Source organism: Agrilus planipennis, unplaced genomic scaffold (assembly GCF_000699045.2).
Source record: "Agrilus planipennis isolate EAB-ADULT unplaced genomic scaffold, Apla_2.0 scaffold240, whole genome shotgun sequence".
Classification (NCBI taxonomy): domain Eukaryota; kingdom Metazoa; phylum Arthropoda; class Insecta; order Coleoptera; family Buprestidae; genus Agrilus; species Agrilus planipennis.
The window spans coordinates 355,827-367,761 of NW_020439153.1; the positions used below are offsets into that span (position 1 = coordinate 355,827).

Sequence of the window (11,935 nt, forward strand, 5' to 3'; positions counted from 1 at the left end):
TTCCATAAATATGCCGCGAATACAGAAACCGTGGATATGGAATGGTAATTAGTATGGAATCATAGGGGATACGTTCTAAGGTTCCAAAATAAAACCAATATGTATCAAAATAAAATCAATGTATTGATAAATTCGCAATTAAAATTAATCGTTATAATCAGCTTTAGGCAAGAGTTTAAAAAATTTTGTGACTTTTTCTTCTTTTGAATTTTGAAATTAATCCACTCGGTTACATCTATTATAACAGTCGCCTCGGCACGAGCCAATAGCAATCAAAAGATGCTGATACGTTGAAAAATAAGACCGAACCCTTGTTTACTCAAAAGATCCCAATACATTGAGGGGATTCAGTGGTACACGCGCCACAGAGTAATAACATGCTTATCGGTTCTAGATATCATGAGTTTAATATTTGGAACAGAGGTTTGAAATTTTGTAGTAAGATAGATAAAGGTTTGTTCTATAGCTTGTCGAAGGGCATTTTTTAATTTTTTAATTTCTATTGAAAATGCGAGTCCTACAAGAAGCATCAACTTTAAGCACTTGTAAAAGCTATTAATGACCATATTATTGAAAACTAAAAATGTACCGAGTTAGTGTGAACCTTTGTCTATTACCATACAAAAAATCAGATATTTATCTCGCAGCGTTAAATTACAATGTTTAGAATAGAAACCCATGTTTTCCGGAAAATTCACACTAGGCACGAGCAGTCTATTGCGGTCAATCCCCTTAATAAATTACATCTAATCCTTTTCTGTTTACCGATTGCAACCGCGAATAAGGAAACCGTGAATAAGGAACTTTTACTGAACTTCTTCGTTTGCTCTCTCCCGTCTTTAGTCCTGTTTTTGCTTTTAACATGTCTTTAGCTAGTCTTAACTGGTATAAAAGTGATTTCGTTTCGTTAAAAGTAACTCGACCCTGCACTATTCTTTGTTTTATGTTTCTACAGCTCATTTTGCCTCGAGTTATCTAATAATACTTAACGTCCTAGATATTAAAAAATTGGCGACTTCTTCTAGTAATAAATCGTTGAATGAACTGGACTGTTTTATTTATAATTAATAATAAAAAATTGCATAAATTAAAACATATGATAGTCTAAGACAAATGAAGCGAATTAATTATGTAAATATGTATTAATATGTGCAATAACCTTGATAAACACGTCAATTACACTTTATAAGAGGAAGGCTTCTGTTACAATAAGTATCTAATTAACTGTTTTCAGGTAACGCATTGGCATTCCCCGCGTTTTCACGCATATTTTCCGACTGCTAATTCTTATCCGGCCATAGTGGCTGACATTTTAAGTGGAGCTATTGCCTGCATCGGCTTTACTTGGGTAAGTGATTAGAATAAAAATCTAGACTATGTAGACCGTTAAACAAAACAATTTTATCAAATGCGATTGGTCACGAGATTGAGTCATGTGTTGGAGATTCTACAATATGTCATCGGTAAATTTTCTAGTTGCAAAAAGTTTCCAGTATGTACATATGTACATCACAATTTCTTGCGATTGATATTTATCCATTAAACATTACGTATTTGTATCATTCATCATTATCATTAAAGGGTTGTCAGTCCTAAGACTGGTTGGACACGCATTTCCACTCTTTCCTGTCCTTGGCTAATTATCCCTAAAACTACAACATCCTACATCCTTAACTTACCATTTTATGTCTAAGTTTGTCGTTCATCATCAGCATTATCATTATAGTTTTTAGTTTTGACTCACTGGTCATAGTCAGAACAAATTTTACATATTTTTATCATTCATCATCTTCATGATCATCATCAAAGGGTCGCCAGTCTTAAGACTGGTTGGACACGCATTCCCACTCTTTTCTACCCTGAGCTAATCTTCCTTAAAACTAGAACATCCCACATCCTTAACTTATCATCCTATGTCAATTTTTATCATAGTTTTTAGTTTTGACTTACTGCTCAAAGTCAGAAAACAAATTTTACGTATTTTGATCGTCATTTCTTCAAAATAATATGCCTATAGTGTTACTAAACTGACTTTACAAGTCTGAAATCTACTCTCCATTTGCCCACATTTTAGAAACAAATTTTAATTTTATAAGTAAACAATTGTGACTCTCTATTGGTAGAAAAATTGTTGGAATTGGCTTAATAGTTCCAGACTTTCCCCTTACATAGAAATAAACCAATAAGCAAATTTCACTTCGTTATAATGTGGAATATATTACTGTAGACATGATAGACGATTGAGAAACGTAAGCAGAGTCGCTCCGAACAACACCCTGTCTGTAGAAGCAATTCTAGGGGTTCACAGAGAAAAAAGATTCAGGAAGATCAGTAGTCTAACCCTAATATGCAGAGATTAACAGATGATCACAAGTAAAACGGCAACAATAGTTATGATTAAAACCTTACGAATTATGTATGAGATTGATAGCGAATCACTGATTGCAAAGGAAAAGCTCTAAAACGTTAAAGAGACCAAAAATCCAACAAAATGTAACTGTGATCTAATGTATGTATCTGTCAATTCGGACTATCCAGTGAGGATTGAAGCATCCATTTTTTAGAATACTGTGTTGTAACTTTTTTCTGTAGAATTTATAGTTTTTTGTTATCAGCGAAAAACGTCTTTCGCGTGTTTTTAGACGCAATTTAGCAACAATTCCAACTAAAATTTTTGGATAGTTCGCAGATATCCTTGATTTACATACCTTTCTCGAAACTTTTAGATAGGTCTTACCCTGGATAACATTTACTTTTTCCGATATTTTAATTTGACTCGTCTGTAACTCATCTTGATTCGACTACGTGGAAACTAATGGATCTTTGAGATGGATGACTTTTTCGAATTTATTTTGAAAGGAACATGATAAATATGTATATAATGGAAATATAATATATATGTGCCAAAATCACATATCAGCTGTTAAAAATACATTATGTTGCGGTTTACCATGCAACTCATGTAATAGCCCGCGGGATTTAGGGAATTATTTATTGTGTTAAAAAGGTAGATATTGTTCGAGATGCAGAAATTTTATAAAAATCGCAAAATTAGTACATTTTACTGTCTACCTTTATTTAATTCAGCCTGGGTAGGTGACCAGATGGACGAGATCCCATTTAGGTTCCTGTTTCTCCCCTTGGATGCTCGAAATCTTAAAAAAAAAATGATGTTATTACTTAAAGTAGCAATGCAGCAATAGAATACAATATCACTCTTGAAAATACCTTAAAATATGCTTAAACTTTTCTGATAAAAAGGTGTGAAACAATTCATATAGTACTTTTATTTTTCCATCTACCGAGTTAAGATGTTTCACCAAGAAATGATGGCATTGTTATTTATTATATTATTTGTTAGCTACTTTAAACCATTCAATTGAGTAATTTGATAAATACAATTAGAAAAATTTACCTAGTAATAGATAATTATTCGTTTCTTCATAATTATTTAACTTCACTAAAAAGTTCGAAAGCACACAACACTGCACCGCTCGAGTTGTTTTCGTAAACTGAATGACTAACATCGTGATAAGTTTTTTGTCCATCTCAAGAAATAAGCTGCTTTTTTATGGTGTTTACACTTGCTTCTTCAACGACAGCAACTTGTACATCTATTATTAGAATTTATTTACGTCGAATATGCCTAAATACAGACTGAATAAAACTGTAGGTTTATTAGAAATAACACCTAAAATTCCAAAACGGTTAATAATGGAGAAAAGTTGATTTAAGAATTTGACAAGTTATTTTGAAATAAAAACGAACAGTAGTACTAGTCTGTTTTGCTTATTATTGTATACTATATTAATTAACCATTTATGAATCTACGTAACTGATTAATTTAAATGTCAAAAACTTTACAATGGGTTACTGTTCGTATCTAATTCGCTCCTACGGGAAATTACCCGGGAATTATTCATCATGGTAGTGTCATAAAGCCACCCTTTGTCTCTGACGTAGATTAATTTTCTGGAAAACGAATACAAATTCCATGCTAACATTGTTTTCAGATAAATATATAAAAATATGAAAACAATCCCGGGTTAAAAACTTAATGAAATTTTCCTATTCAAAATTGTAGAATATTACGTTCGCAAACTTCTTCCAGAATTATTGAAGAATTTTAAATTCATATTGAATTACAGATAGCCAGTCCTGCATGCACTGAACTTGAAGTTGTGATGTTAGACTGGCTTGGAAAAATGCTCGATTTGCCGCCCGAGTTCCTGGCTTGTTCTGGAGGAAAAGGCGGCGGTGTCATCCAGGGTACCGCTAGTGAAGCCACTTTAGTTTGTCTTCTTGGAGCTAAAGCACGTACGGTTGCCAAAATGAAAAAAGAAAAACCGGATATGTCCGAGTCTGATGTTATTTCTAAACTAGTCGCATATTGTTCAGGTAAATTGCCATCTTTAAAATCGATTTAACGACACTTTTCTTGAACAAAAAAAAATTTAATCACCCAAATCAATCACTTCATAGTTCTACAAAAGATCAACTCTATAAATGAAATTTCAGTTCTACAATAGACAAAAGTTAATTCCATTCATCCCTAGTTCCACTTGTACAATAAATTAATTGTATTCTATTTTTTTTTAGTTCAATCTCATTCTTCGGTAGAACGTGCTGGCCTTTTGGGAGGTGTTAAAATGCGATCTTTGCAAACAAACGATAAAAACGAGGTCGAAGGCAGTACGCTGGAAGAGGCCATCAAGAAAGACATTGAAGCTGGCCTTATACCCTTTTATGTAAGTCACTTACTATTCTTTGCTTTCAACATTCACTTTTTGTGCTATTGCTATTTTGGCCTCGAGAATTTTGCCATCACTACCTTAACTATGTGCTCGTGAACAATCCTAGTAACTGGTTAGTTAACAGACCGAAACTGTATGTTAAAATTGCATCAGACCGTTCGTTTGTTATGGACCATGAATTTACTTTACATTCATTTTATTTTTATTGTTTTTTTTTTATTGTATTTGCAACATTAAGAGCAGACATTCGCGCAAACAATATGTACATTGTACTCGAGTCAAAGATAACTTTTTTTAAAGGACCCCGTTAGATCCTAGCTCAAAACGATTCTGTGTCAAACTTTTGGATTCTGGTAGTCCTCTACTTGTAGATCAAAAGATTCAATGGGTGCTAAGTTGAAAAAACTCTTTTCTTTTTGAAATAAGGTCCCTTAAAGTACCATGTTTCCGTAAGGACGTCCAAGATGCAATTAGGAAGAACTATATCTCAAAATGATGACTTTTTACGACATAAAGCCCAATGAAACTTTTAATTTAACTACCAGAATCCAAAGTTTTAAAGAGTTTGACAGTGGGCCATTTTCCGTAAGGATCTAGCGGGGTCCTTTTGATCCATAACTCGAAATTTCGACATGGAACTCAAAATATCGACTTGAATCTGGAAATGTTGACTTTAAACTGAAAATGTTTACGTAATGTATTCAGTTACCTATCAATGTTGTGACGATTTCTGTCTGCGTTTCAAATGACTTAGGATTTAAGTTTGGGATAGAATTAGATTAGGTTTGGTTCAACCGTGCTAATAAAAGAGAGTTCGACAACACTCACTTTGTTCATGTTCTTTGGAGTTGCAAGTCAAAATTTCAAAATAAAAATTATGTTTCGCACTTCTATTCGCTTGGCTCATACATGCCTTTCTATATTGATGCAAATTATAGTAAAAAATTGCAAAAAGGAGTAAACTAGTAGGTAATAAAGTTTCTGATGGTTCTGAACAGTAATTGACAGCCTCAAAGAAAGAATAAAAATTTGTTTTCCAAAACTTTTCGTGATGTACCTATACAAAATTATTTGAGGTATACTCCGCTTAATTTCGTTAAAGTTTTCGAACAAATAGAAGTTTCTATCTTCAACACATCTGTATCTTTCAAATATATGTAAATAAAGTTGTATTTATATAAATTTGGTAATGATTTTACGAAACTACAGTGAAGTAATGGAACTTATGATGGAAATAAACTAATATTCAAGGCATTCTGGTACGGGTATATGAAAGTGGATTAATCAATATGCATTTCCCGAAAATTGAGCGAATGGAAATCATAAAAAACTAAACATTCCTTGTTACAATTATTTTTGTATTAGGTACCTACTTTAAAATTATACTTATGACGACGGAAACTTTTAAGGACGTAAAATTTCTATTAAGAGGTTTTAAGTTCTTGTATGTTAGCCCTTCGTGTGTCAAAGTGTCTCTCCGTTCTCTCCTTCTCCTTGCTGACTTCCCTAGCGTTTTCCACCTATCCTTTTCTATCCATTACGTTTTGGAGCCGACTACTTGGACAGGACTAATAAAACAATAACTAATAACGAATAGATTTCAATTATGTCCTACGATAGACNCTTTCACGGTCGGAATCCATAGCAGAATGAAGATTCTGGCTATAGGGCCGTGTTCTAAGTGAACTATTCTGACCAGACGTTTCATCAGCTACTGCGGCTGACATCCTCAGTGGTGGTGCTGCGTTGACAACGTGAACGTAGATTATATATCGAAGTCGCGACAGTGACTGGGATCATCCAGTCGAAGATGTCAGTCACAGTAGCTGACGAAACGTCTGGACAGAATAGTTCACTTAGACCACGGCCCTAAAGCCCGAATCTTCATTCTACTACGGATTTCGTCCGTGAAAGCCTCTGTTCTTATATTCTTGCGTATCTTCACAATAACTCGTTTTTATTTGTCCAAATACGGAAATAAATTTCTCAGGTAGTAGCCACTTTGGGCACAACATCTTCTTGCACCTTTGACCGTTTGGACGAAATGGGACCAGTTTGCAATAAATACGATATATGGCTTCACGTCGATGCTGCGTATGCCGGATCAGCCTTCATATGTCCAGAATTCCGTTATTTAATGAAGGGCGTTGAGAGAGCCGAATCATTCAATTTCAACCCCCACAAGTGGATGTTGGTGAACTTCGACTGCTCCGCTCTTTGGCTCAAGAACCCAAACTGGGTTGTTAACGCGTTCAATGTCGATCCCGTCTACCTAAAGCATGACCATCAAGGTGCTGCACCGGATTACCGCCACTGGCAAATTCCACTGGGTAGAAGATTTCGTGCTTTGAAGATATGGTTCGTTCTTCGGCTTTTCGGAGTTGAAAATCTTCAGAAGCACATTAGGAAGCAGGTCTCCCTGGCACACCACTTTGAGTCACTCGTAAACACCGACAGTCGATTTGAAATCACCGAAAAAGTCGTTTTAGGAGTCGTTTGCTTTAGATTGAAGGGTAGCAATGAGATTAACGAGGCCTTGTTGAAGAAGATCAACGGAAGGGGGCTGATACATATGGTACCCTCGAAAATACGTGACGTTTACTTCTTAAGGTTCGTGATATGTTCGAAATATACCGAAGAGGAAGATGTAAATCTTTCATGGAACGAAATCAAGGCGTCTACCGATGAAGTATTATCTTTGAATGGATCGGTTACGAATGGCGTTAATGGTATCCACTAGAATTATATCATAGTCCATTTGTTTATTTAAATTAAATTATTATGACACGATTTATGATACATAAAGGACAATCAGACCACAATACGACTGTTTTGATAATACTTTTTTGTTTGTATTTACCAATGAGCAGAAACAAGACTAATTGAAACATCTAGACCATTCAATCTTTCTTTTGGTTAGGTCTCCTGACCCTTAATCCTTTTATATGCAATTAATCCTAATTTAAAATTCTTTTTAATAATTTAGATTTTTCTCATTAAAATGAGTAAAACATAAACTATTTCAGATCAACGAGGTAAGTTTCAACTTTGATAATGTAATTGTAGTCTTGGTCCTTTAATTTCAACTTTACTTATTTCTAATTGTCAAAACATCTATTGTTGGTATTGGGCTTCGTACGTTCCTGACCTCTGAAGGTCACTATCAGTATAAAATATTGTTAGGCACTTAGAATTGTACAGATTTTGAATCCATTTAATGACCAATGTGGGACCACGTTGTTGCTGTTGTTCGCTTCCTACGAGTCTAATTAATGTTGCTAATTATATACGTATGTGTGCATATTTACATATGCGTCTGTAATAGGGACCATTTCGTTATTGGCATGTGATATATGTAAACGATTGTACTACTGCATATATGTACATTAATAATATATGTATATGTATACAAATAAATGTTGTTGACGAATGCAAATGCATAAATTGTTTTAATTCATAATCTTCGTCAGTAAAAAAAAAAATAGATCAAAGAATGAAGAAGGAAAATCTTACCTATGAAGTGTTTTATTTACAAAAACAAGCATGTTTTAAGGGCCTGTAAATGGGGGAAGTTCTGGTGAGTATCTTGTAAATGTCGCGTTTAATATGTTGGCTACGTCCTTTGTCTATTCCGAATTGTTTTTGCTATTAGTGAAAGGCAGTGAAGATAACCCTGGAAACATAAAAAATATTAAAAATTGTGACCAGATGGAAGGATCGCTGAAGATGCTTACCACTCGTGCTAAGAAACGTTAAGAAGGAACTCCAATCGACGACAACCTTTAGACCTAAATCAGGACGACATTAGTTCACCTATTGGTCGTAAAAGTCTTTACCAATTTGTCACTCTTCATGTGGCAGTTGCTCAAGTTGTTCAGGATGTTGCAAGTAGATTTGTGCTTCATTTTATCAGTTTATTAAGGACCTATTCGTTAATTGCTGCCAAATAATTCATTTTGGAGATTAGTATTGCTCCGTCGAAGATTTCTTCGGAATTTAGTGAATCCATAATATTTCTAAAATCGAAGTCAAGTCAATAATCTTATACTACGGAATTTGAATGAGATCTACTCCTATTTCTTGATGAAATGGATATTTGCCATTTCCAATATCCAATAATAGTTTTGACAATGCACCATAATCTTCACTGGCTCTCATGTTGGATCGTGGATTATGAGCTTAATTGTAGCTTCATCGCAGAAAATCTAATTCGTTGTGCAATGGCGGAGTTAGAAATTTGTGAAAATTAAACAGGTATCACAATCAGCATTGCGATCATGATGCTTCGTCGACATCAAACCTTTTCTTGATAATAGTCCATACGAGTTGAGACAATAAACATGTTTCGTAAAACAATGTCAGTCTTTTTATTACTCATATTTCTTTCAATCCGTCAATTTTATTTGTTAGAAATTTATTTAAATTTGAACCATCACATTTTTAAAGAAACATGAAACTTAATATCTTTCAATATTGTTTGTTTGTCTTCTATACTACCCAAACAAGTACTCGAAATTTATTTTTTAGTATCATCATGTTTACATCGACAAGAGAAATATGGCTGCAGATCAATTTGTGTATTAATATTAGTAAACTCGATACATAACAATAATTTTATTTGTGACATATCAGGTAGGTAAACTAAAAAAAATACACGAATAAATCATATTACAGTATAGAGTTTAAACTATTACTGACGGTAATATTATTTTGCTGATCGAAATGTGCCTGTAATGTAACTGTAAATTAAATTCAGCATTTCGGCGGACCGCCATACTCCCTTGTCAATTTCAAAATACGCTCGGCTTCCCTAATTCCGCTTAATCTAGCCCCGTGTACTGTCGAAAAGTGCCCCGTACAGGTAGCCTCCCCAGCAAACAACAAAATAGGAGGTACAGGTTCACAAGGGCCGGGAAGAGGAGTCGACAAATCACACTGATGACCAACACAGGAGGTCAAGCTCATGTAACTAACTGCTCCACAAAAGTAAGGGTCACAGCTCCATTTTGATCGTAGAATGGTACTAGGAAATGGTAAAGAAGCGTCTCCAGTGAACTGCCTCAGAACACGAGTTACTCCTTCGGCAACTTCTTCATCGGAAGCCCTTTCCATTTCTAAAGCTTCCGGTCCGGAAACGTACGCGCACAGTACATGTTTGCTATTTTCCACTTCTTCAACTGAACTAAGTCCTTTGGTCCAGTCTTGTCTTGATTGTTGTTCATCAGGTGACCAGGCAAACTTGACCCCCCCTTCGTTCCAAACCCAAAACGGTCTGCAATAGTCTAAAAAGATTTTGTCGACATGTCCGAATCCTAAATTATGAATGGCTTCCATTTTTTCTGCCGATAACGGAGGACAAAACAATTTATCCGCGTGTTGCTTTAGAACACCAAGCGACACTGTAATGATGACGTAGTCGGCGTGATACTGATCGCCATCACAACACATCACGACAGCTCTTGGACCACCCGATTTGTTGCTTATGGTACCCCATCTGATCGACCCTACTGGTTTGTTGTATTTGATCGCGCATTCTGGAAGGTCTCGGAGCAACGGTGACAATACTCCAACGAAACCCAGTGGAACACGTAGCTTTCCTCCGGGAATTCCCACGTAGCTCCCGTAGTTGTCGGCGCTCACTTGGCATAAACTTTCTCCCACTCTGGATCGAATATTCGTCAATAACCCAAACATTACTCTTGAAACATCATACCTAAAAGAAAATTAATTTTAATATCTTTTCCTCTGTGGATAGAGAAGGTTAGCTAAGGAAGTTAATAAAAATAGGGCACCTTTCCAGGCATGAAGGGAACAAGCAAAAACTGGAGTTAAAAGAAGTAGAGGCAGACCTAAATAAGGATGTAGGATGTTCTACTTTCAGGAAAATGCGAAGATTATCTCAAGTATTATAAATACGATAATAAATTTATTTTTCCTTCATTTCTTTATCAATCTATCAAAGAATACTAATGAAATGGTGGAGTCGCCAGACAGCACACACCTTTTCTTCGATTTTGAATGATTTTGTAGTAGAAGTTCTGGTAATGTTACTAGTTGTTATTTTTAAATGATTACCAATATTTAATAAAATCCAAATGAAAACAAAACATTAGATTAGAAGATATCGTTGATGAGGTTTCAGTATACATATTCCTTTAGTACATCTGCATGTGTCATTAAATTAGATGTTAAACTGCCTGGCAGGGACAAATCGACATTTTCATAGTTAAACTGGAGGATTATATTGGACATACTTGAATATTCCAATCAGAATTAGTAAGATAGAAATTCACCGTCCCTTTTCAGTTTTCAATAAATAATTCTCTATCGAAATATGTTGAAAAACTTCATATATGTAATTTCAAAATTTCGAAAACTCGTGTAAGTTCTAATCTATCGATGCACACTTTAAAGGATATCATATCATGTAATACCTTTCTTCTTCTGGAAATCTTAAAAGTTCTTGCTGTATTCGTAGGGTCATGAAATTCATCAGCGATCCATGCTGTTTTCCAACGCCTGTCATGCTAAAGAGTGCCGCTGCTTCGCTTTCGATTTTACGAAAAACATGATATGCGGACGTTGCAATATGAACGTCAACTGCCCTGCCGTCACTTGTGCAGAACAGACCCTTCAGGGGATCAGGACGTTCAAGAGGAGGTTGCAAAAGTCCTTCCTGAGCAGCTAAATTGTAAATCGGATTTGCCATACAACCCCCTTCAATATACTGTGCACCCATTTCTGCTATAACATCACCCAGCCAACAGGAATGAATTCGACCACCCGGTCTGCAATTAAGGAAGTATTATCTGAATCATTTTAGCAAGGCGAATTGAACCATAAATTATTGGACTATTTTAGACTTTATTCCATAGATAGTTCAATGTAAAATTAATGATCCAATGATAAAACAAACATCTCTTTTTGATCCCAAAATGCTTAAAATCCTGCAAATAGAGACAAAAGAACTCAATGTAGTCCAGTTACCTATCGGTAGCTTCCAAAATGGTAAAGTTTGTAATTCCGCATTGCTGAAGTCGATGGGCAGCAGATAAACCAGCAACACCAGCCCCTACTATTACTACTGAAGGTTCAGGTTTGCATGGATCCACCATGCAATCGGATATGGTACACACTTGAAAGTTTTCTTCCGATCCGGAGCCGCCGCATCTTTGAGTGTC

The 11,935-nt window shown here is 35.3% G+C and overlaps 2 protein-coding genes and 1 long non-coding RNA gene across 6 annotated transcripts in view; 1 reads left to right on the forward strand and 2 right to left on the reverse strand.

Moving 5' to 3' along the window:
* LOC108739725 (aromatic-L-amino-acid decarboxylase) overlaps positions 1 to 8,184 on the forward strand; it is a 15,085-nt gene extending 6,901 nt beyond the window's left edge. For all 3 annotated transcript variants that reach the window (XM_025977863.1, XM_025977864.1, XM_025977862.1), the window contains 4 exons: positions 1,235 to 1,348; positions 4,149 to 4,398; positions 4,600 to 4,748; positions 6,745 to 8,184. In XM_025977863.1, coding sequence (XP_025833648.1) covers positions 1,235 to 1,348; positions 4,149 to 4,398; positions 4,600 to 4,748; positions 6,745 to 7,494 — 1,263 coding nt within the window. In that variant the 3' untranslated portion in view covers positions 7,495 to 8,184. The remainder of the gene's footprint in view (positions 1 to 1,234; positions 1,349 to 4,148; positions 4,399 to 4,599; positions 4,749 to 6,744) is intronic.
* Positions 1 to 8,668, reverse strand: part of LOC108739726 — a 50,886-nt gene extending 42,218 nt beyond the window's left edge. The window contains exons 1-3 of one of the 2 annotated variants that reach the window (XR_001938222.2): positions 8,489 to 8,668; positions 8,268 to 8,427; positions 3,073 to 3,155 (exon numbers count right to left, since the gene is read on the reverse strand). This is a non-coding gene — a long non-coding RNA (uncharacterized LOC108739726). Of the gene's footprint in view, positions 1 to 3,072; positions 3,156 to 3,415; positions 3,735 to 8,267; positions 8,428 to 8,488 lie in introns of those variants that run through there. The other variant, XR_001938221.1, reaches the window with a different exon arrangement.
* A 677-nt stretch (positions 8,669 to 9,345) lies between these two features.
* LOC108739722 (lysine-specific histone demethylase 1 homolog 1) overlaps positions 9,346 to 11,935 on the reverse strand; it is a 9,343-nt gene continuing 6,753 nt past the window's right edge. Inside the window, exons 5-7 of the mRNA XM_025977871.1 lie at positions 11,742 to 11,931; positions 11,189 to 11,542; positions 9,346 to 10,467 (exon numbers count right to left, since the gene is read on the reverse strand). Coding sequence (XP_025833656.1) covers positions 9,507 to 10,467; positions 11,189 to 11,542; positions 11,742 to 11,931 — 1,505 coding nt within the window. The 3' untranslated portion in view covers positions 9,346 to 9,506. The remainder of the gene's footprint in view (positions 10,468 to 11,188; positions 11,543 to 11,741; positions 11,932 to 11,935) is intronic.